Source organism: Choloepus didactylus, chromosome 10 (genome assembly GCF_015220235.1).
Source record: "Choloepus didactylus isolate mChoDid1 chromosome 10, mChoDid1.pri, whole genome shotgun sequence".
NCBI classification, from domain to species: Eukaryota; Metazoa; Chordata; class Mammalia; order Pilosa; family Megalonychidae; genus Choloepus; species Choloepus didactylus.
The window spans coordinates 19,029,945-19,055,752 of record NC_051316.1 but is presented as its reverse complement, the minus strand read 5'-3'; the positions used below and the strand labels follow the sequence as shown (position 1 = coordinate 19,055,752).

The 25,808-nt window shown below is 40.8% G+C and overlaps 1 protein-coding gene across 2 annotated transcripts; it reads left to right on the top strand.

Moving 5' to 3' along the window:
* Positions 1 to 212: 212 nt before the first annotated feature.
* DIRAS2 (DIRAS family GTPase 2) lies at positions 213 to 24,128 on the top strand. Of its 2 annotated transcripts, none has more exons than XM_037798421.1 (2): positions 213 to 290; positions 20,355 to 24,128. In XM_037798421.1, the coding sequence occupies exon 2, from the start codon at positions 20,391 to 20,393 to the stop codon at positions 20,988 to 20,990; it is 600 nt and encodes a 199-aa protein (XP_037654349.1). In that variant the 5' UTR covers positions 213 to 290; positions 20,355 to 20,390; the 3' UTR covers positions 20,991 to 24,128. The 2 variants fall into 2 exon arrangements, with proteins under 2 accessions (XP_037654349.1, XP_037654348.1); XM_037798420.1 differs by lacking the exon at positions 213 to 290 and adding an exon at positions 516 to 637.
* The last annotated feature ends 1,680 nt before the right edge of the window (positions 24,129 to 25,808 follow it).

Genomic DNA, 25,808 nt, shown 5'->3' with positions numbered 1-25,808 from the left:
ACGGAAGGAAAGGCTTTATGTGGACAGTAGTGATTATAATTGCTTATGTGGACCATTTAAAACAAAGGAATCTGGTGCCATTTCAATGAAATTATTTTAATTCATTCAATTATCAGAAAATTCCAGCCCTCACGATATATTCCAGGAGCATGCAGTAGGTGGCACCTAAAAGCTCTCCGGAGGCGAGCAGGCGCCATTTAAGCAGGAGGAGAAGCTGCAGCAGCTGTAGCAGCAGCCTATGGAGTTGGCACCTTTCGGAAGTCAGAGGCTGAAGCGAGAGGAGAAAAGAGGTGGGCAGCCGGGTGGCAGGGCCGGAGGACGGACTCCGGAGGCCGAGACCGCGCTGGACCCAGCAGCAGCTCGGGCCAGCGCACGTGCGCGGGGCTGCGGTCCGGGAGGGGCGGGGCGGGGCGGGGCGAGGCGGGGCGGGGCGGGGCGGGGCGCGAGGAGCGCCGGCGGGAGGGCGGGCGAGCAGGCGCAGCGCGCACCGGCCCGGGCGAGCAGCTGACTGCATCGTCACGACAGCAAGAGGTGCAGCGCGCCCCGCCTCGCCTCCGGGAGGAGCCCGCACCCGCACACCCTGAGCTGCCCTGTACTATGCGAGGAGCGCTCTGAGCGGAGTTGTGTTCTCCTCCAGGTAACCGATTCCTCCCTCTTTTGCTGTGTCGGCGCTGCGTCCAATTTGGGGAACAGATGGCTTTTGCATTATTGTTTGAGAGTCCGTGAAAAGGGGTTGCCGCCGTCTGGGAGGGCGAGTCAGCAATATAAATGTTGGAGTTGGCGAGGGGCTGGGGCGGGGAGGGGTGGGAGCTGTATTTCTATATCCTTGTCAGGAAGAGTGAGCATCATGACACCCTTATCCAAAACATTTTCTTCTTAAAAAAATCTGCACCTTACCTTTTGTTAGGGATTCCTTCCTTCCAAAGAAGGAGTTAGTGTTTTGGAAAATCCTATTGTGCGAGTGTTGCTGGTTATGTGGAAGTTGGCTTGATGGATTTACGGAAGTCATAAAAATATGTGATCCAACGATAAATGCAAAGCGTTAGGGGCTGCTATTTTGTTCAGCATGTTTTCATCCTAGACCGCTTCACTTCATGGGCTTGGCTGAGACTTGTCTACATAGTTCATTTCTCTTTTGAAAGACTCTGTTTCATGAGATCTAGATGTGTTTCTTTCTGTTTCCGTGTTGTGAAGGCAGGAGATGGGAAAGCCGCCGCATCACATCGTTGGTTGTGTGACTGTGGTTTTTCCCATCGGATGGAAATGACTGCTGACAGTTCCGAGCCTGCTAAAGCCTTATTTCTGGCTTCACGCGGTGGGGACCTGCCTGAATCTGCTGCTTCTATTCCTGCCCCAGAAAAATGCCGTTTTCCCCCTTTCAAACTCCTATGAATTTTATGGGGGCTTGGGAGACTTTTAAACCAGAAGCTCTGTGAATCTACTACATCTATTGAATGGGGAAACCCAACATTGTGTGGAATTCAGTGACACAGCTTCCCCTCCCTAGCCATTTATTTTACATATTTGCACTTGTTCTCTTTTGAACGACTGCCCTGCATGTGAGAAGCTAGTCTAGCTTAGCTGTGTGTGTGTGTGTGTGTGTTGGCTTTCAACATAAAACTTTAAAAATATTTTTAAGGAAGATTTTCTGGGTAAAAGTAAAAAACAAAACAAAACAAACAAGCAACAACAAAAAAATAAAACTGAAGCAATTTGTATTCCAAATCAGTCCAAATGTTTCTTTTCCAGTGGCATTTGGCTTTGAAGAGGTGGAGTGGGAGGGAGAGAAAGGGAAGGATAAAATTAGAATAAATTTAACAAATTTGTGGGGGGAATAATACTATTTTTGGGGTTGTTGCTTGAAATTGCAAATGGCCCATATTCTGTCCCTGGAAATGCAGGAAGTCCTATAGACTGGGGCTCACAAAGATGCATAGTGCATGTTATAGAAATAGAAGATACAGGACAAGGAAACATTTTCATCCCATTTAAAACACATGGTACTTCATTTGGTAATAGAGGCAATAGTCCCTAGTGCACACAGGGGAAAGAGAGAGAAGTGATTCTGTCTATACCATGGTGCAGAATTACTGCTCATTCCTCACTTCTCCCTGTGATGGGGATTTTATGTATAGATGATGGGTAATGTAGAAACCTCCAGAACCTTTCTTGCTACAGCTTTAATAGAGTTCTTCCCAAGAAGAGACTCGGAAAACGCACACATTGAATTCCAAGTTGTGTAAGTCACTTTTCAATTTGTCTGGCAGTCCAGCGTTCTCAGCCATGCCATTTCACAAAGAACAGAGCAGAGAAGACCTTTTAAATAATTTCAAGCTGTTCATATTCTATACACCACACCTGACTTTGATTCTATTTGAAAGGCATTATTCCAAGGTGAATGAATACTGGGTCTGCTCTGATTGCCCCTCTGTATTTTACTGAATAATTAAAATCTTTGAGACAAATAACTGGGGTCCTTTTACCAAAAAAGAGAGTGTATTTGTCTAATTTTGTGACTATAGTTGGTATAATGGTATATTGGAAATTAACCTATTGCTTTAGGCAAAACCATCATTTCCTCCGAGATAAACGCAGTAAATATTTGCGCCAAAGAATTTCTTTGTTCCGAGGAAGGGCAGTTTGGTTGCCTGGAGTGAAGAGATTGTTTAGGTATGAAAGGGCTCTGTGCTGACCTATTAACTTTCAATTCAGATAAACATTCTGCCCCTTTCTCACTCATAATGGGAACTGGATCCAACTCTTTCTCCGTGTGTCTCATTTATCTATCTATCTTGTATGGTGGACAGATGTCTCTTTAAAAGCAGAACTGATTTCTATGACAATGATTGGGTTATAATTTTGCCAGGAAAACAGCTGCGTTTAATCAAAAGGCAAGGTGATGGTTGTCAGGTTGTCACAATTGCTGCTGTTCTTTTCGAAATTAAATTTACTAACACATTGCATGCACATTTAAGCGTTAACTTAAAAACCATTTAATTGATTTCAGAATAATTTTATGATGTGTCTCACAAGTCTCTCTTCCTTTACTGGGTAAGCAGGATTTGAAGTACTCGAACAAACACCCTCCTATTTTTCCCTCATCTTTGCTCTTGCCGCTTGCCAATTCAGGAAAGAGAAGATTCCTTGTAGCTCTCTCCTTAGTGCAGCTAAGTGTTTTCCTATAAATCAGTACTGTCCAATAGAAACAAAATGTATGAGCCACATGCATAATTTAAAATGTTTGAGTAGGCACATAAGAAAGGTGAAAAGAAACGGGAAATTAATTTTATTAATATGTTTTACTTAACCCAATATATAAAATATTATCATTTTAACATGTATCAGTACAAAACTAGTAATGAGATACTTTACTTTTTTTTTCCCCGTACACTTACAGAACATCTCAATTCAGATGAGCTACATTTCAAGTGCCTGATACTCCGTGTGCCTTCGTGGCCAGCACAGCTATCCATCATTAACCTTTTGACAAAGCGATTTTAAAGCTAAAATATTAGGGACCACTGCTAATTAAACGCTAACAAAAATAAATATGCAAATGACATCAAATTGTTATGGCATGTTTCCTACCTTCTCTGCCACTATCTAGTTGGGCGATCTTGAACCTATTACTTCTTTATTAGTAAAACGAAGCGGATTGAATCAAATACTTTCTGTGATTTTATGAAAAATAGACCAATGGATAGACTGTCGGGTTCAACCCATATGTAGGGTAGAAGTCTATTTTTAAACGCAGGCATCAATCACCATTTTGAAGCAGTGCTAACTCCTATCCCAAGAAGTACTGCCCCCAGGTTTTTGCTCCAGCCCAATCCCTGAGTCCCCATGTCTCATTAGAGATCATTCAATCTCATGTTTAAATTCCTTTACTGCACAGGGAGCAACAAGTCCATTGCAAAACCAATAAAAAGCTAGTAAGCTTGTATTTACCTCTTGATTGAATATATTTCATACACCTTTTAGTATCTTGTGTTGGTATGAATAGTTTCAATGTTTGTATCTGTTTATTCTGACAACATTAAAGTCTGGGTGAAATGTAATGCTTTATCATCAACTGACTCATTATGAATACTGAGTTTTGAAACAAGGAAATTAATGACCTTAATGAAACTTTGTCAATTTCTTCACCTGGTCATTGGATGGCTTCTGTGATCAATGAGTGTGCTAGAATGGCCATATCCATCACATAGTTCTTTATAAGAGGAGTTTTAAAGAGAGCAGTGTTAGGTATGAAAATGAGTTCATGTGATATTTTTTAAAAGCTAATTAGTGTCTGGAAAGTAATTATTTTTTTGAGGAACTAGAGAACACAGAGAATTCCCATTAGGCCTTCCCACAATATACACACACACAAGCCCATGCATGTAGATAGCCTTCCTCCGTTAACTTCTGAAACTAGACTCCAGAAAAGTCCAAAGCCTCATCAGAGCTCCATCACAGGAGCTCTTGGTTGGGAGAAAGGTGTCCTTCCTCTGTCACTCTTTACATTTTGATTGTTTCATTGGAACACCTCCCTGCCTTTTAAGTTTGGCGCCTATCTATAGTTGATACTGAGCAAAGAGGAAAAATGAACAGAGTCTAGCTCTCTGCGTCCAGAGCCGAGTGAGGAGTTCACTCAGCTCTCTTTCTCACATTCTACTTTAAAAATCCATCCCAAAGGCGTTTTCCTTTCTGTATAAATTTGGTTTTGTCTCCCAACCCTGCCACCCAGCTATATCCCCACTCCCACTAATCACATGCATGAGATCAGTGAATTAGCAGATTGCCTGAGATAGTCCCCTGACATTTAAAGAGAGATACCTATGGAATAATCTGCTGACGTTTAAAGAAGGATGGCTAAGCCTTTTGCTTCCTTGTCTTTGCTTCGTGCTGCTCATTTGGGGCCATTTTGGACTTCATCTGTTTCTTGATCGCAGAATGAATGGGGTGGGACAACAAAAGGTAAAACTGACATTGCTATTTTATTAAGGTCTATGTAAATGTTTGCAGGTGAAGAGGAGGTTGGAGCTATGGGATCATAGAAATGGTGGGGTAACCTTAACTTTGAAAAGAACGTAAGTGCTCCGAAACCCCTATATCATGAAACAGTGTTTATCTGTTTTTTGTTACCCCAGCTGGATTGACAGATGACACTGCATCACTTATTCTTCTATGCTTTCAAATGCTAGCTTAAATTCCTCTAAATATACTAACAATTTCAATTGCAGAAAGAGAGCAGGAGGTTGGAGCAAGTGTTTAAACATACAGAATGAAAATGTAAATATGGGGGAATTTTTAATCGTCTTGGAGTTGGGAAGAGTTTTCTAAGGATGATCCCAAACTAGGATACTCAAGAGGAAAAGTTCATTAAATTTGGCTACATAGAAGTTTTTAATTTCCGCCTGATAAAAATAGACAACATCAAAAGGCAAGTGGTAGCTGGGAAGAAATATTTACAAACTATTTCGGGTCCAATTTCCTTAATACAGTGGTTCTCTATTTTTGTGAGCATCAGAAGCCAGAGTATTTCTAACAAGGTCCCAGGTGATGTTGAAAGTGTCTGTCTTCAGAGCACACTTCGAGGACTACTGCCTTAATATAAGATAAATACCATACTTGCAAACTAATAGAAAACTGAGCAAAGGACAAGAACATACAGGTCTCAAAGATTCAAATGCAAATTACTTTTAACGAATCAAAAGATGGTCAGCATCACCCACATTCAATAAATGCAGTTAAATAAATAATGAGAAACATTTCTTGTTACACTGGAAAGGATTGGAAGTTTGGTCGCTTTAGGTACCTTGTGCTATGATTGCTTGAGGAAATAGTACTCTCATATTCTGTTGCTGTTGGGTGGTGGAGAAATTGGCATTATATCCCCAAATTAAAGTGCACATGTCCTTAGACCCAGCAGTCTACAGATGGACTAAAAAAGATGAGGTATATATGGATAAGCCTGTTCATTGAGCATAGTCTGTAATGGCAAAAGACTTAAAACAGTGGGAAACTGATTATGTAAATGATTAAACACCTTTCAGTGGAGTCTTATGCAACTGGTAAAAAGCATAATATGGTTTTATATGTACTGATGTGGACAGACTGACATGAAAACCTTGTAGCTACTACAGTGCCTTTCATCTTCCTCTTTCTTGGACTAATTAGTTATCAATTGATATCTATCTCTCTTTAACGATATACATTTTTAAACTTTTTATCATAGTGACATATGTACAACTTAAAATTTCCCATTCTAACCACTTTCAAGCATACCATTCAGTGGTAATAATTAAATTCACAATGTTGTGCTACCACTACCACCATCTGTTACCAAAATGTTTTCATCACTCCAAACAGAAACTCTGTACCAATTAAGCAATAACTCCCCAATTTCCCTTACCCCCAGCTCCTAGTAACATGTGATCTACTACTTTCTGTCTGTATGAATTTGCATATTCTAGATATTTCATATAAGTGGACTCATACAATATTTTTCCTTTTGTGTCTGGCTTATATCATACAACATGATGTCTTCAAGGTTCATTCTTGTTGTAGTGTGTATCAGAACTTCATTCCTTTCCCCAGCTCAGTAATGTCCCATTGTATGTGCTTAGCATGTTTTGTTTCTCCCTTCATCTGTTGATGGGTACTTGGATTGCTTCTACCTCTTGGCTATTGTGAATAATGCTGCTATGACTTCATACCCACTAGGATGCTGTTATTAAAAAACAACAACCAGAGAATAGCAAAGGTTGAGGAGGATGCAGAGAAATGGGAACCCTTGTACATTATTGGTGGGAATGTAAAATGGTGCAACTGTCGTGAAAAATAGTTTGGCGGTTCCTCTGGAAGTTAAACATAGAATTATCATATGACCTAGCAGACCCACGTTTAGGTATATACCCCAAAGAACTGAAAACAGGAGCTTGACTATAAACCACTTTGTTAATACCTGATTACAATGCTGGTTCCTTACCATTGACCACTCAACCAGTAACACATGCTAAATGCTTTACTACCAATCATCCTTTTCCCCTCTGTTTTCTGTCCTTGGCAAGAGACTGTTTGTGGTGAATGAGACAAAAATAATGTTGAGTACATTGTCATTGTTATTAGTGTGGAACTAGTCCCATTAGTTAAAACACTGGAAAAGCATACGATTTTGTCTTTCTTTTGCATTTCTGAACGTGAACTGTTGTTGATCTTTGCATCGGTAACATTTTTTGTGCTATTTTCATTCTTTACACTGACATTCTGAGAACTTTCCCTTAAGAGATCTTCCATCTCTATCCTTTAGAGCAATTCCAGATTACATTGAAGCCGTTTCATTTCCATTATGGAAACACAAGTCAAATTTGGGGCAGAGGGATTATAGTCTATAAACTCTTGAGACTTCCAGTGTGACCCAAACCTCTTTCATCATAGGCCTTGACTAATTAGGGAGTCTTTTATTGAAGAGTTGACCCTAGCATTGAAAGGTATGTAAATCCTAAACATCGTCGGATCATCTCATCACCTTCTCCTAAGACCTGCAAAGACTGGCAAAATCAGAGATCAGATTCTGAATCGTCTCCTGTGGCCTGAGTCTCTACAGGTCAGCCTTATCTCACCACTTTTGCCACCCTACCCCCAAACCTCGCATTAGGGCTAAATTAAGATAACGATTTACATACCCCTGGATGCAAGTATAACTAATGTTTTCCACCAAATCTCCATACCTCTGAACTATCTTGACAACATGGTGTAGTTGCTCAGAGTTAAGCTTTTGGCAGAGACCTTTTATGAGGCATTTGTAAGTTTTTTGATACATCAGAAAACATGCATACCCATCCATTATAAATTTCCTAAAGTCATTATTGTATTTTTAAACTTAATATGATGTGAGTCTGAAAGCTGCTTGGCAATAGTACAGGTTTATGCAAAAGAAAAAAAAAAAACAAAAACCCCACAAAAAACCCAAACCTTCCTTCCAACACATTTTAGAATCCAGAGCTCCTTGTTCAATTATTGCTAATTAGAATCAGCTTGAATGCCTTATGGGATTTGCTAGTACTCTGCCTAGGTGTGATAATAACTTACTGTAGAGTCTGCAGGAGATATCTGCATGGCATGTAACATTCCTCCAGAGCTTCCTTGTTTTAATCAAAGTCTGCCCCATATTTCTGATCCCTTAGGCTGTTGCGTCTTTCTGCTCCTCTTCCCCATGTGTGTTTGGACTCAGCTAAATGTGGGTTGAAATGCAGGCTCTACAACTCTACAACAATGAACTTATTGCTTTAACCACCTGGAGTCTTGGTCCTCTCATCTGTATAATGGGCTTCCTAATAACTAAATCAAAAGGGATTTTGAAGATTATCTAAACTCAAGCTTATCTAGACACTGCTAGATGGTAAGAGCTCCTGGGCTATTTTCGTGGTTGCTAGCCTGTCAGTACCCCAAAGGTTCCTCTTTTTCAATGTCTCCTATTCATTCTTTCCCATCCCCATGATGCTCTTGAGAGCTTGGTTCATGTCACAAACCCCATTGGCTTGGAGTTGTGTTTTACTTCTGGATGGAATTCTGGCTTTCAGTGTTAGACCCTTTCTGATTTACCCCACACTTACTCACACTTACAGGAGTTGCTCCCTGTAACTCCATTCTGTAAAAGCAAAGTCCCTCTCCCCAAAAAATGGATTCCAGGGAGCTCAAAGTAAATGCAAATATTATCTTATTACCTGTTGATCCTCGAGATCCTATCCTTGATTGGAAACCTGAAGGAAGGTGGTACTAAGGACTGTTTGATGATGATTTTATATATATAAATTTTATAAAATTAAATGTTTAATTATATATAATCAAAATTGATTTTATATAATATTTTATATGTTAAAATTGTATATAAATTTTATATAATATTTTATATGTTAAAATTGTATATAAATTTTATATAATATTTTTTAATCTTCAGTTTATTGAGATATATTAACATACCACGCAGTCGTACAAAACAAATTATACACTCGATTGTCCACAGCACCACCACATAGCTGCACATTCACCACCCAAATCAATCCCCGACACCTTCACTAGCACACACACAAAAACAACAAGAATGACAATCAAAGTGAAAAAGAGCAATCGAAGCAAAAAAGAACACTGGGTACCCCTGTCTGTTTGTTTGTTTCCTTCCCCTATTTTTCCACTCATCCATCCATAAACTAGACAAAGTGGAGTGTGGTCCCCATGGCTCTCCCAATCCCACTGTCACCTCTCATAAGCCACACCTTTATACAATTGTCTTCGAGATTCATGGGTTCTGGGCCATAGCCTGACAGTTTCAGGTATCCACCACCAGCTACCATGTCTTTGTATTTCAGAATTAATTTAAGAAATTTTTTTTTTTTTTAAAATGTGAACCACTCAGCCACCATCCCTTCTCTTTCTTTTGAATCTCAAATAATATCTCAGAAAAGGTTTTGAGGCTCCCAGTCTCAATTTCTGCCCTTCCCGCTCACTCCACAACCCACTGCTTCTGGCTTCCACCCTGTGGTGCCATCAAAACATCTCTTGCTGTGTTCACCAGTGATTTTCATTGCTTCCCAACCAGTGGGCACTTTCCAATTCTCATTTGACTTCTCTTCTTTCTACCAGTTCACACAGTTGCACCCTCCCTTCTTTCTGAAGTCCTTGCTTTCCTTGGCTTCTATGCCTGTGCCTTTATTGGAGTTGCTTTGAACCCTCTGGTCACTTTCAATTCTTTGCAGATTCGTTGTCCTTTACCAAGGCATTAGATTTTGTAGTCTCTCAAGTCTGTGTCTTAATGTTTTTTACTTTTTTCTCTTCATTCTTTACAAGCAATCTCATCTACACACTTGGCTTCCATTCATGCCTACACACATGACTCCCAAATGTGAGTTCTTATCCCACACTCCATACCTGGCTCTGGACAGGTGTATCTACCTGTCTGCTAGATGTGAGTCCTTGATTGTCTCAAAGGCCCTGGAAACTCAATATGTTGAACATCAGACTCCTTACCTCTACCCTAAAACCTGATCTTTTCCCAACATTCTCTCAGCAAATGATCTCATCCCATCTATCCAGTTCTATAAATTGGATACCTGAGGAATTTTTCTTGACATTGCTTTCTCTTTCTCTCCACATCTTGGATACATCACCAATTTCTGCTGACGTCATGTTAACCGATTTCCATCTTCCCTGCTATCACTGGTCTAGGCTGCCTTTGGTTTTGGCCTGGTTTATTATAAAAGATATCTTATCTGCTCTCTATATTGAAGCCAGAAAAATATGCTCAAAATGCCCATCAAGCCCTAACTCCTTTAAAGACTGCCCACCGGCCTTGGAAATCCCTTGATGGCCTGAGCTGGGTCTTCCTTCCCAGCCTCATCTCACATTGTTTTCTCCATGACTGACTGTGTTAGTCACACCATTCTCTTTCCAGCATCCAGAATGTTCAAGCACAGGGCCTGTGTGCACATCTTTGTCTTGCTTTGCTAAGGCTCTTTCTGCAACAGAGAGCTGGGTTGGGAGACAACAGTGGCAGCAGCATTGGCTTCTCACTGAAATAGTGACATTGTCCCTACTAACCCTCAGTTACTGTAGCCTGGAAACCATGTCTGATGTCCTACTCAGCCCAGTGGAGCATAGGTAACTACAGCTGGTAGTGCCAAACTGGAGATGATGCCCAAGCTCTCTGCTTAATGTTACCATGGCCTCAGGCAAGTTGTTAGAAGTAGAGTACAGAGTGATTCAGGCATTGAATGATTTCCTACTGCACACTTATGTGCCAGGCTGTGTTCTAGGCACTGGGGAGACAGTAGTGCATGAAATATATAAGAAGCTCTTGTGGGGCTTATAATATAGTGGGAGTGAACAAACCCTTTAAAAAAGTCAATTGCATAGTATGTCAGAAAGTGGCAAGTGCTATGGAGAAAAACAAAGCAACTGAGGCTTGAGGCTACCAGGGTTGAACTTGGGGGTGGTTGTTGAAATAGGGTGGTCAGGGAAGTTCTCATTGAGAATGTGACATTTGAGCTTAGACTTGAGCAGATGAGGAGGTGAGCCCTGTGGATATCTGGGGAAGGAGTGGTTCAAGCAGAGGGATCAGCCAGAGCAAAGGTCCTGAGGCAGAAGTATGCCAGGTGTTTCTAAGAAGCAACAAGGTGACTAGTGTGGCTGGAATGGAGTAGAAAGGGGCAAATGGTAGGAAATGAGGATAAGGGAGGCCAGAGCCCTTTCGCTGTTACTCTCAGGGAGACGGGAAAGTTGATGGAAACTTCTGAGCATAGGAATGATATGATCTGGCTGCTGGGTGAAGAGTTGATTGGAGTGGCTCAAGATCTGAAGCAAACTGACAAGTTTGGAGGCTGTTGCAGTAAACCAAGTAGGAGATAATGGTTGCTTAGAAAGCATGGAAGCAGTGGAAAAGGTGATTTGTGCCTGCGCCTGGACATATATATTTTTAAATGTGATACGAGAAGTACTATGATGACATACATATGCTATTGTAACAGATGGAAAAGAAATGTAATCTAGACGTATGAGTAGGGGGATTCATGGATTGACATCTAAGTTAAACATCTGAGGGAAGATCAGTGGAATAGGTGGATGTTCCTAGCAGAGGAAACAGTATAGAAATAGCCAAGAGGTAAGAGAATTCAAGACTCACAAGAGTAAATCAAAATAATTGAGTTGGGCTGGTTGGGAAGGCAAGGAAAGGAGATAGAGTGAAGCATGGTTACCTTTCAGACTGGAAAAATAACTGGAGCCTTATCATGGAAAGACCTTGTAAACCTTCAATACAGTTTGGATTTTATTAGCATTTTTAAGTATGGGTGCACTTTGAAAATATCACTAACAGATTTTGCCAATGGTTTGGAAGTGAGGTATAAGAGATAAAGAGAAGTAAGTAGGACTCCAAGATTTTTTTTTTAAATTAAACTCAGTTTTATTGAAATATATTCACATACCATACAGTCATCCATGGTGTATATCAGCTGTTCACAGTACCATCATATAGTTATGCATTCATCACCCCAATCTATTTCTGAACATTTTCCTTACATCAGAAAGAATCAGAATAAAGATAAAAAATAAAAGTAAAAAAGAACACTCAAATCACCCCCCCATCCAACCCTATTTTTCATTTAGTTTTTGTACCCATTTATCTACTCACCCATCCATACACTACATAAAGGGAGTGTGATCCACAGGGTTTTCACAATCACACTGTCACGCTTTGTAATCTACATTGTTATACAATCGTCTTCAGGAGTCCAGGCTACTGGGTTGGAGTTTGGTAGTTTCAGGTATTTACTTCTAGCTATTCCAATACATTAAAACCTAAGAGGTGTTATCTATATAGTGCATAAGAGTGTCTACCAGAGTGACCTCTAGACTCCATTTGAAATCTCTCAGCCACTAAAACTTTACTTTGTTTCATTTTGCATTCCCCTTTTAGGACTCCAAGATTTTTGACCTGAACAACTGGAAGGATGAATGTTGCCATCAACTGAGATGGAGAAAGCTATAGGGGGAGCAGCTTAGGAGTAATATTGGGAGTTGGGTTTTGCACATGTTACATTTGGGTTGTCTCCAAGGTATCCAAGCACAGATGTTGAGGAGGCAGAATCTGCAGTTTGGGGACGAGGCTCTGGCCATAGGCATATGCAGTTGAGAATTGCGAACATATAGTGATATTTAAAGTCATGGAAGTTGATCCCATCAAGCCAGTGAGTATGGTAGAGAAGGGAAGAGTAACTAGGAAGAGTTAATTAAAAGTGATGGCACTGAGCCAGCTCCCCTGCTTCCTCCATGGTCCACACCAACCTCAGGCCACATCGAGATGATTTCTGGAGCCTCCTGTCTGTCTCCTGCTTCCACTCATGGACACCATCATCTGTTCCCAATAGAGTCCATCAAGAGGTCCTTTTATGGCTTACGACAAATCCTGCCACTCCTCTGCTCCAAAACCTTCCAATGACTTCCCTCCTTCTCATAGTAAAAGCTAAAATCTTTACAGTGCTCACAAGGCTTTATACCACTCCCCGTCCCCATCCTCATCTACTTTTCTCCCTCCACGTCTCCATTCCAGGACACCTTCATGTTCCTTGAACATGTCAGGCAGCTCCGTTGGTCCTGCTGTTTTTTTTTCAGCTGGGAAGGATCTTTCTTAGCTATTCAGAGGGGCACATCGCCACCTATCTTAAATCCTTGCTTAAATCTCAACTTTTTAGGGAGTCCTTCTCTGTTCTCGACTCACCGCTGATGTCCATGACGTATTCTTGAAATGTAACTGAAAAGATGTTGCACTCATGTGTTTTTATCAAATGAATCCAAACCCATGGAAATTCTTCATTCATAAGATCTTTAAACTGATTAGAAAATTTGGTTTTTAAGTTTTTAATTCTGCAGACTGGAGAGTTTTTATAGGGGCACGTTTACATTGATTCTGACAAAATCACATAATGGTGGAAACATCTCTATGCATTTCTTTTCAAAATGCTCCCTCCATCAGATAATTATTTCCCAAAGCTGGTACTATGTTAGTTTTATATTACAGAAATGGAGGAAGTGTGCTTATTTTGGGAAAATACCTGCTCTATGGTATACTACTAAAAGGCACCTACCACTCAGAAAATGTTAATGAGTTTAGAAGAACTGCTTTTTTTTTTTTGTATAAAAGAAAAATGTGTGACTTGCCTTCAAGTTCTGCAAGTCTTCTATTGTGTGGTAGAAAATATGGTTGCTCCCCATCTCTATGTAAAGTATTGAAAAGCTTCTACTATATCTTAAAGATCTTATTTTTATACATGAAAAATAAAATTTAAAATATCCCAAAGGATGACGTCTGGTAGCTCCTGGCTACTTTTGGCTTGAACTTACTCATGAATGATGCAGTAAAGTGATTTGCCTCTGGTTCTGATTCTGTAATGTTTCCCAAATCCTTTTGCAATTTTTAGTTCAGTTAAAATGCAGAGATTTGTTTGCATGTTCTAGAGCAGTGCAGACCATTAGAAATGCAATGTGTGTTACATATGGAATTTGGAATTTTCTAGTAACCACAGTAAAAAAGTAGCAACAGGTGAAATTAATTTAAATAATATATTTTATTTAACCTAATAGATATGAAATGATTGCTATTTGTAATCAATGTCAAACTTATGGATGAGATATTTAACATTCTTTTTTTTTCGTGGTAAGTTTTCAAGATCCAAGGCTGTACATCACAATTAGCCATGATGTTTTTCAGCTGGCTATGGTCTTGAAGCGCATCTTCTAGAAGCTTAGTTTTAAATGCCATGGCTAATAGTGATGGCTTCACACTACCATTAATACAGTATGAAGTTTGGGCCACAATGTAACTATAAATTTCAATTGGTCTTCTTGATAAATTAGATTTTTTTTTGCCTTGTCAGATCAGATTAGATCTTTATTGTTTTTACTGTATAGTGTGGATGACAAAGGCTAGGAACTGTTTGCCTCTGAGATAGCTGCTAACTGAGCTCACATCATGAGTGCTATCTTTAATTCATGACTTCTCAGAAAAAGATTGCATGTTTTTTTAAAAAATTATTGTGGCTGTGTGTATATATATATATATATATATATGGCAAAATTTTCCACTTAACCATTTTAAGTGTACAATGCAGAAGCATTAATTACAGTTTCAGTGTTGTACAATCATCACCACTATCCTTTTCCAAAACATTTTATCACCCCAAACACAAACTCTGTACCTATTAAGCAAAAACTCCCCATTCTCTCACCTCCCCACCTTGCCCTGGGAAATTGTAATCTACTCTCTGTCTCTGTGAATTTGCTTATTCCAGGTATCTTCTATAAGTGAGATCATATGCTATTTGTCCTTTTGTGTCTGGCTTATTTCACTCAATGCCATATTTAAAGGTCCATCCATGTTGTAGCACGTCTCAGAAACTGATTCCTTTTTATGGCTGGATAATATTGTTTTGTATGGATATACCACCATCTGTGGATGGGCACTGGGTTGCTTCCACCGTCTGGCTATTGTGAATAATGCTGCTAAGAACATTGGTGTACAGGTATCTTTTTGAGTCCCTGTTTTCAATTCCTTTGGGTATTCATTCATGACTTTTTGAGGGAATCTTTTTAAGCCACTGACCAATCTTGCAAGCTTCTATTTGGTGAAAACTGGAAATCCACCTTAGTAAGTAGAGATGAACTGCACCATGTCCCGATTAGCCAACACTGCATGGAGGTGCCCAGGTGCCACCCAGTAGCACGTGACATCATCATAATACATTGAGCCCCCTCCCTTTCCATGGGAACAGAGTCCCCCTGCTCCAGCTGCCTTTATCCTTTGGTATGTATTTACCTGCAGGAGTTTGCATGCTCCACGGGGCATATAGGCTTGACCTTGCAACGGGTCCTTTAAACAGGGGGACGATATTGCTTTTTTATTCAAAATGATTTTCCTTTTCATTTCCCTTTGCTGTTTGGAAAGAAAAAGAGCAAAGCAGAATAATGCAGAAACGTAGTCAGCCTCGACAGTCTAAAAAGTGTCCCTAAGCACATTTTATTTGGCTCTTTGGGATTCCTGGCCCTCACACTCTCCCCAGATGAAACTGTTTCAGGCAAACATCAGGAAATATTCTGCATTTGCTTAAGCAGTGTGCTTATTTGCCCCTCAGTAATGAAATTCTTCATCAATAATTTATTCTACTTGCCCCTTTCCAAGAAGTCCCCCATTTTTCTCCATTATTTTATTTTCACAGATTCTGTGAGTGTTGGGTAATTCCCCATGAGCCCCTGACTCCTACATGGGGTTTCCCTGGGCCCTGAGCTCTTGGGTCTGTTAGCTGTATTCCGCTGTGTGTACTGCTGCCACAGCTGCCTTAACGTTCGCTGCCTAACAGGGAATCTCCATTGCATCACGAAATAGATTCCAGGCAAAGGATTCTGTTTTCCTGGAGAAACACAAGTCATGGATGTTTAACCTTCCTCATGAGACAGTGATTTCCCACTAACAGACAAATCTTCCCCTCTTTATGTTCCCCTATGATGGTACACAAAATGAACCTTTAAATAAATTGAGTTTCTAAAAATACTTTTAAATATACTGTCTAACCTAGAGAATTTATACTTTGTTAAAAATTGTTTCTTAGTTGCTTTTTAAAGATATCCTTATTTATGTTGTAGCAACCATAGTAGTCCATATTTTTACTTAAATGGCCCCATTTACCTTATAGTATTTATAGTTTTAAATGTGGGTTCTCAAGTACCAACTTTAAATGTGGAATGTGGAGTTTTTTTTTTTTTTTGAAAGTTAATCAATTTTAAATGTTACTATAAAGACAAATCTATTTGAGGAGAAAACATTGTGGAAATCCAAGGCAATCATTAAGCAGCGATATCTCATATAAACTTCAGGAAACACATGTACCGTTGAGCTCAGACTATAGATGGGAATTTTTGGCAGGAGAGCATACCTAAATTTTCAGATTTTTCCAGATGATTGCTCTTAATGAGATGAATTCTTCCAATCTATAAATTTTCTCTGTAAACTATTTTTTGAAGCAGACTTGATTCAGGATATAATACCAATAAAGATGGTGGGTTGTTTTTACTTGAGATCTTTCCTTTATCTCTCGCATGAATCTAGAGTTTCTTCCAAAGGCTACTTCAATAGGAAACCTTTATGACTCAGCAAATCAAAACCCATTTTTTTCCCCAGAAGCTTCTAGAACATAGACCTTGTAACTTCTTACCTGATTGTCAGTATTAAAAGGTCTCATCTTACATTCTTTATCGACCCAAATTTGTATATTTTGTGGCATTTTGGGATGGTTTATTCCCTTCCATGATCCTTCCCTTATGTGTCTGTCTGTCCATGTAGAAGCTTTTAGGAATCATAAGGGACTATTAGATAGCTTAGTCCAAGTTCAAGGAAATGTAAATGAAAGGGGGTGTATTTAAACTCACACCAGGCAGCCTCCAGATTCTGGGATGGTGTCTTACTGAATAGCCTGTGCATTATGAAGACAGCCCAATCCTGTTGCCCTTCCCAGCTGATATAAAGAGTCGTTCATCAGTCAGATGGTCAACCAGAGGCCAGCAGATATTTGGGGAAGCCAATAACATGGAAGAGAAGGATCACAATGAACAAATAGCCCAGAGATATTGCAGATAACTGAAGGCAGCAACAGCAGTACATTTTCAATTAGCAGTCTGGTTGAAATTCAACATGGTATCCCATTTCATCAAATAAGAAAGCAAATTTCTCTTGGGTGAGCGCTGAGTAGCTAGAAGTTGTACTATAAATGCCTGTGAAATAAATGGTCCCAAGAAAGATGAATATAGTTTACTGTTGGGGGAAATACTGTCAGAGAGTTGAGGAACAGTATGGAGTTATTACCCCAGACCTAGCTCATGAATATATATTGAATTTTATATCCCTTCATCTGCCTCTCTCCATCCACCTTTCTGGTTCTAACTTCCATGTCACCTTAGAAAAATGGTTCCCGATTTGACTGAGTTCCTCCAGACCTCTCTATTGCAGCACTTACCATGACATAATTTACTAAATATTTGTTATCTGTTTGATGCCTGTCTGCTCTAGCTGAATCTAAGCTCCATGAGAATAAGGACCTTATCTTAGGTGTCTTCTCCCCACAGTTATTTTTCTGGCTCCTCATCCAGAGCCCAGCCTTTAATGGAAGTTCAATATATATTCCTTGTACAAATAAATAACAGTGACCATAAATTCTTCCTTTTTATGTTGTGTTTGATTTCTACATTCTGGTAGACACCCACTTATTTTGGTTGCCAGTTTAATAATGGAGACTTAGCCAACAACCTATTTTACATACATGGGTAAAGTGCTCTTTTAGAGATTCAGGAGATAGAGATTGTTAAGACCTGATCTCTTCCATCTAGATGTTTACACTCTTGTCTAGAGCCAAATAACCATACCATCAGACAAGTCTAAGTGAGGACATTGTCTTCTAAGCAAAATGGGAGCCTCATTCTGAGGATGTAGAGGGAGAGCTCAAATCAGATTCCATATACTCTTGAATTTTTTTAAATATAGAACAATTTATCACAATGCTACACTCTTGAATTTATCATAATGATATCATGGGTCTTTAATAGACTTAATCAAATTCTTAAGCAGGCCCTCCTGCAGTCTGTTCCTTTTAGTGAACTTCCTGACATCTTTCTATATTCTCCCTTCGCAAATTTTAACACTGATGCTTCTTCAGTTTCTTGGTAGGTTGGGGTTCCAAAATGCACACAAGAATAACTGAGTACTTAATTGAGCAGATTTGAAGACAAATGTATATGGTGAAATCAGATGCTGGGTGCCACAGTCCTGGGCTTTGATCTTATGTTCCATTTGCAGTAGACACAAAATTCATTGCACACGCTCATTTCCTTCCATGGTTAATTATGTTTAATAATTTTTACTGGTCTCAAAAATGACCTTACTGAGCAATGCTTTTTATTGTTACTTCACAGTTCCTCTAAGAATAGAAAAATGACAAGTCAACACTATGCTTACCTAGCGAAAATAACAGATTCCCTGCTTTGCATGACCCTGTAACTTCTCTATATAATATATACAATAAATGGATGTTAAATTCACTACTTTTTTGTGTGTCTCATATGTCCTTCCGTCTTAGTTTTCCATCTGCTAAAACCAATATACAGTGGGTTGGCTTATGGTTTCAGAGGCTAGAAGGCTTCTGGGATGGTATCTTCTGGCTGGCCGGAAATCCTTGGGGCTCCTTGGCTTTTCTATCACATGGCAAGGCACATGGCAGTGACTTCTTTCTTTTCTATGTTCTGTTGACTTTTGCTTTGCTTATTAGGACTTCCTCCATATTGGATTAAAGCCCACCCTCGTTCAGTTTGGGAACACCTTGGTTAATACCTCCTTCCAAGGTCCTATTTACCAGTGGGTCCAAACCCCCAGTACCAGTGCTTGGGACCTGAACATGCCTTTTGTGGGGGACAGGATTCAATCCTCAATATCTTCCTTATCAAGATATTTGATAGTCTCTCTCTCTCTATTTATATCTTTGAATAGAGGCAATGCTTGTAATAAAGGAAGCCCCATTCTACTTACTTTTAGTGATCATTAGTAAGTAGTTCATATTACCATCTTGATAGTACTTGACTACTTATGATTCTTAAAAATAAAGTGCATATACTCATTTTAATTTTAATGAATGAAATGACTCCACATTTCTCAGATAACTGTCAATCTTCTTGTTTATGGGAGAGAAGCCATGCCATGACCTGAGTAATGCCAAAACCACGTGGGGTTGGGCCTTAATCTACCAGGGCTGCTAGGACAAGTACCACAGAATGGGTTGGCTTCAACAACTGAAATTTATGGCCTCCCAGTTTTGAAGGCTACAAGTTCAACATCATGGTGTCACTAGGCCATGCTTTCTCCCACAGCCTGCAGTGTTCTGGTGCTGGCTTGATCCCCGCTTCCATGGATAGCTGTCTCCTCCTCTGGCGTCCACTTCTGGCCTCTCCTTTGGTTTCTACTCACTGCATTCAAATTTCCTCTGCCTAGAAGGACTTTAGCCATATTGGATTAAGGGCCAAGGTGACTCAATTTGGTCTAATCTAAGTAGGATCTTCGAAGTTCTGATTTACAAATGAGTTTGCATCACAGGACCAGCAGTTAGGGCTTGAACATGTCTTTGTAGGGGACATGACACAGTCTACCAGAAATGGGCCTTGGCATCAGCAGTACTTTGGTTTGCCTCCCACCCTTATCTCTTATTGGCTAAGTGAACAAGTTCTTTCTCTGATTTCCAATTTCTCCATCACAAAATGGGGCTTATGACACCAGCTTCTGCAAGGTGGTAAGGACTTCATGAGTTAATATATAGACTGAGCAAATATTGAGTATTCACAATACTTAAAGTAAAACAATAAAGATATGCCAGGATTTTTGTGTTGGGGGGTTATGGGTTAGGAGATATTACTTTCTCATCTCCCCAAAGCCTTTCTTTGATTCTGCCTCCCTCAAGGGAAGGACTTGACATCTTTTCCCGCATGTGTGAACACAGATGGTCAATGATGTGATCCATAAGGAGAAACAAAGATGGTGGCCAGAAGCAGCTGGACGCCAGATAGGCTCCAGTTAACCGTTGAGGTAGCCAAGTGCCCCTTTTGAAAACTGAGGATTGGCTGTATTTATCAAATTTAAGAACTGGAGAATTTTCACAATGCAATACCACTGTTCTGAGGTTGGGAGAATGGAAACACACCTTACTGGCTCGTTTTTGGGGGGCTGTCAAAAGTGACCCATCTCAGGAAGGTTTTTAGTAATTCTCTCCAACATCTGCTTCCTTTGCTAGGTATTTCCAAGCTGAGTGTTGGAGCCCTCACGCAACATGCCTGAACAGAGCAATGATTACCGCGTGGCGGTGTTTGGGGCCGGTGGTGTGGGCAAGAGCTCCCTGGTGTTGAGATTTGTGAAAGGCACGTTCCGGGAGAGCTACATCCCGACGGTGGAAGACACCTACCGGCAGGTGATCAGCTGTGATAAGAGCATTTGCACGCTGCAGATCACCGACACCACCGGCAGCCACCAGTTCCCCGCCATGCAGCGGCTGTCCATTTCCAAAGGCCACGCCTTCATCCTGGTGTACTCCATCACCAGCCGGCAGTCCTTGGAGGAGCTCAAACCCATCTACGAGCAAATCTGCGAGATCAAAGGCGACGTGGAGAGCATCCCCATCATGCTGGTGGGCAACAAGTGCGACGAGAGCCCCAGCCGCGAGGTGGAGAGCAGCGAGGCGGAGGCCTTGGCCCGGAAGTGGAAATGCGCCTTCATGGAGACTTCCGCCAAGCTCAACCACAACGTGAAGGAGCTCTTCCAGGAGCTGCTCAACCTGGAGAAGCGCAGGACCGTGAGCCTACAGATCGACGGGAAAAAGAGCAAGCAGCAGAAAAGGAAAGAAAAGCTCAAGGGCAAATGTGTGATCATGTGAACGGCCTTCCGGTGGGGAGGAGTTGGTGGCGTCCGGGTGGCCTCATTTTCCCCCCTCCCATGTGAAACCGTCGTCCGGGTAGCATGTAAGATGCCCACATGTTAAATATTGCATTTGGACAGAGCTGTGCCCTGTTGTCTTTCAAGAGGGCATTTCATACCACCAATGATAGACATCCCTTCTCCCAGTCTGCCAGGCTGTCAAAAGGAAAACCAAGAGGCTCAACGTCGCAGGGGACTGAGGGAGAGGTCAGGAATTTCTGAAGGCGTCATTCTCCATTAGACAGCAGCAGGGCTTCTAAGCATGGAAGCAGCGTTTGCCCAGAGGACTAAATACCCAATAAACATGCATGTGAGAGCATGTTAACTAACACACACAGCTGCAGAGGCCAACTCAAAGCCAGGCATTTCTTTCTGCTCAGAATCCAAAAACACATCTTAAGAGGGAGGGGGTGAGCAGGAGGAAGTGAAAAGAGCAGGCCAGAATGCTTTCATTCCCTGGTTTTTTAAACTGGATTAAAAATGAAATAATGCCACTTCCCCCAAAGGATGTCCATTCTCGATTCCCACCTGGCCTGCTGGGAGTAAGGGGATGTACTCAACTGTAATTACCCAGACTTAGTTAGCAAGTATTGTTTTAATAGTTAAGAGTATTTATTTTCATGTCCGATGACGAGTTCACTCATGGCGTGCTCCTCTGTCAGAAATTCTTCAATTATCCAGTGAAAATATTGTGACATGACTAAAACACCGCAATAACGTTCCCGTGTTATATACTTCAAGGGTTTTAGAAATGTGAATGTTCCTTTGACCAATGAGGGGTGTCATTTCTTCCAGCCCTCAGATTTTAAATAAAACCAAATAAAGTAGCTATTTTTAGACATTTTTCTTTATCCTTCAAGATGGTTTTCTTCTTTTAAATGACTTGCTCTGTATCCTGCTGGATCATAGCCAACAAAGACCATCGACCAGAAGCACATTCATTTTTCTGAATACGAACATGTATATGCCACACTTTAACCTTAATGAAATACCTTGAAACAGAAGTTGTTCACTGTGTTTTTGACGATCTATCTGTATCAGAAATATATTCCTGGAAAATGCATTCAGGTGATAGCAGGTGATCTCACATGTTCCATTATAAGTGTCTCTTAAGAGCTGTTCAACGCAGTTTTCACTCTAGAAATAATTATCCCCTTGTAATGATTTTGTGTGCGTCTTTGATCCTTCAAGCCAAATTATAGTTATTGCTGGTTCCTGTGTGTTGGCGTGGGAGAGGGGACGGTGATCGGATGTCCGCCAGGTTGCTCTGTCACCAGCAGAGCCCGCTCAGCTTTAATTGCTTTGCCATCATTAGAGTGTGGTTTGGCTCTGCTTTCTGAAAAATTCCCACTGACAGAGTTTGCTGGTTGTGCTTGGTTTAGTCAGCCCAATGCACGCTCATCCCAACTGGAGAATCTTCCTCTGGGAAATCCATCCCATTGATCCCTCTGCAAGCAAAAGAAGCTGAAATGTGGGGCTTGCACAGGTGAGCTTTATGGCTGCCTTGCAGCAGCACCATCCACAGGCAATATTTGGAAGTTCAGGATATTTGTCTTCAGCACGTATTCTCTTTTGGGTCTTCTCCGCTCTTCAGCATCCTAGTGTGATTTTCCTGCTCTTTCTGAGCAGGGATTGCTGCAGCAGCAATTTGTGGCACCTCAGTTCTCCTAAACACATGCTCAGAGCATTTTGGATAATTTCAAGGCCCTCTCCAAATCCTAACAGGCCACACCTCCAGCAGACTGGCTCTATTCTAACAGAGCATTCACGGTGAAGTCTAGTTTGTGGATTTTCTGTAACATTTATTTTTCAACTTGTCCCCACATCTTTTCCTATTTCTAATCTCAGAGAGATGTTATAGGCTTGTAATATGGGTATGGGCAAAGTGGAAGAAGAAACCGAACATCATAGCCAAAATGGGATTTATAGATTTGGAGTTGGTTCTTTGCTAACAGTAAAATGTGACATCTGCCACTGACTGTACAGTCAATTAGGCTTCTAATGTGAAATATTCCTGTAAACAGTCCCATTTCTACACATCATAGTCAGAATTTCTTTTAGGCCTTTCAAGTCAGTATCGACATATCAAGATGAGAAGCTTGTAATTATTGAAAATCTATTCTCATTCAGGACACATTTTATTCCTTCATATTTTGTCTGTGAGTTCTACAGGAAAGCTGTTGAAACCTCAACCACTGGCCTTTGTCCTGAGATCATTTTCTATGAGCCAAATTGATGGTTATTTTGAACTAATCCCTTCGAAGCTCCCCAGCTGACTCAGGGTTTGAGGAATTAATATCACTCAATCAGAGATTTTCAGCATTTGTATGGCCCCATCCCCAAATGTGCAGTTTTGGTTCTTGAGAACACATCTCACACTGTATACGAGCACAGATTTTCTTGACCTAGCTACTAAGTTGTAAAACTCAAAGTATTGCTTTGAAGATGGCAGTTTGGGAACAAAGCCTGGGCTTGAGTTCCCTTCTGCCCGTTGCTTTCCCTTCTCCATCCAATGACAAGCCATGGGCATGCATGCAATACAACAAGACCCACACAAGAGCAATATTGAATTGTTCATTCTATCTAAAATTATATATATGTTATATATATATAATTTATCTTCTTGCATTTTTGATGTATAAAGTAGCAAATTGTACATATCTATAAGCAAGTATATTTGTTTCACCATTTGTAATATGTAAGAAATACCCATTCTTTGTAGAACAAAACATGTATTAAATATTTTAAAAAATTGCTCTGTGATACTTCACTGTTTTTCAAAATTTGTAATGTGTTGCTCCTACATAAGCTCTTTGAAAATATCCATCACTAATGGAACATATGTAAACCCGCCTGGAATTCAATATCCTGCAAAGACAGTGTGTGGACAAAGTATTTACAGAGCATGACTTTTATATGTGTGGGAAAACAATGTGTGTATGTTTATATTTAAGGTGTATTTATTGTTACAATTTCCTTACCTATTATATTTTATTTACTCCACAGCTATAAAAATCACCCTTGCATACAAGTTTCTAGTTGCCGTGATGTTCTAAAAATAATGAAACATATTGAAATAAAGCTTCAGTTATAACAACCTGGCTGGAAGATGGTGACGTATATAATTCTTAAGGGTTTAGATGGTCTTGGATGGCCTCTTGTTCTCGATCAACTGCATTTCTGGGCTCACTGACAGCACAAAATGCTCTCAGGCTCTGCTGTCTTGGTTTGGCCCAGCTGCCCTGGAGGTGTTCCTGTGAAATGTTTCTGGTGGTCCCAAGTCACAGGGCTGAAATGAAGCAGAGTTCCGGGCACGGGAAGGAGGTGGGAAGGGATAGGGGCAGGGCCCTACTTGGCTTGAATTAGGTCTGTTTCTGCCTCCACCCAGTCCCACATTGGCCTCTTCACAGGATTCACCATGGAACCCAAACTGTATAAATGGAATTTATAGAGAAAGCCCCTCTCGATATTCTCTGGACAGTTTCTGCCTGACATCTTGGATCCCTCCTCCTACTTCTCAACACTTACTATAAAATAAAGCTGATGTTTGGCTATACAGGGAAAACAAAACAGAAACTAAAAACAGAGTGAAATCCTCACGCTGCCACTTACTAGCTAGGTGACTGTGGGCAGCTTCTGAACCTCTATGCTTCCGCAAAATGGAAAATATTGACACCTGGACCTTGGGGGTGGCCCTGAGGGTTAAATTAAAGATAATCGTAGAGCACTGAAAACAGTCTTGCTGTGTCCTGAGTTTTCAATAATGATAAACAAACGCAGAGCCTGCTGGCTGTGTTGGATTCTGTTTGGAAGGTCTGTTTCCATGTGAGAATTAATTTATGCAAATACTCCAATCAATCAGAAACTTTCCATTTCTTTAAGCCTCAGTTTAACAGCTCTGCCAGCCTTGCTCTCTGCATGTCACTCCCCACACCCCCCCATCATTATTGATTGTTGTATCATTCAGAATTTCACCGTTTATGAAGATAATTACCATCAGCCAGCCCCATTAGAACCCATTAAAAGAAAGGCAGCCCGTAATGTGGCACTTCTGAAAGGTTAATGTGCACATGAAGCACTTGAAGATGCTGTGATTCAATCGATTCTGACTTAGCGGATCTGAGTGGCCTGAGATTCTGCATTTCCAACAGGGTCCCAGGTGACGTGGGTGCTACGCATCCCCAGGCCACACTTGGTTCTCCAATTTCGCTGCGTGGTGAAATCGCCTGGAGGAGTTTTCAAAAATATTGATAACCAGGTCCCACCACGGAAATGATGATTTCATGGATCTGGAATGTGGCTTTGGCTTCAGGATATTTCCAAAAGATGTGAGGTAATTATAATGTGGAATCTGGTTTGGGAACCACAGCTATTAGCCAGGTTTACTGGTGAGTGACTGACAGCTCTCTAAATCTCCTGGGCGGGGGGATGGGGAAGTTACTTGTTATATCCAGTTTCCTCTTAATGAATGTTTTCAGGCAGCACATGGGTGGTATCACGGTGCGCTTCCTGGCTTCCTCTATGTATAGCCTCTCCCAGGATTCGCTGCTGAGCTTCCGTCTACCCAAAGCACCTGGGAGTTCCATCAGGGCTAAGGGTGAGCTCACAGCAGTAGTCTTGGCTCTGAGTCCCACCAGCTATTTGGAGTTTCAAGTTCTTGTCCTGGTGCAATTCCAACATGACTCACACGTCAAACCAGACAACCACTGAAGTTCCTTCTGTGCCTGTGAATACCGATGGCCCCTCTCAACTGTGACCTCTGTTCTGCTGACTTCTT

Excerpts from the sequence above, each read along its gene's own strand:
- DIRAS2 (XM_037798421.1), top strand. The coding sequence starts at position 20,391 with ATGCCTGAACAGAGCAATGATTACCGCGTGGCGGTGTTTGGGGCCGGT.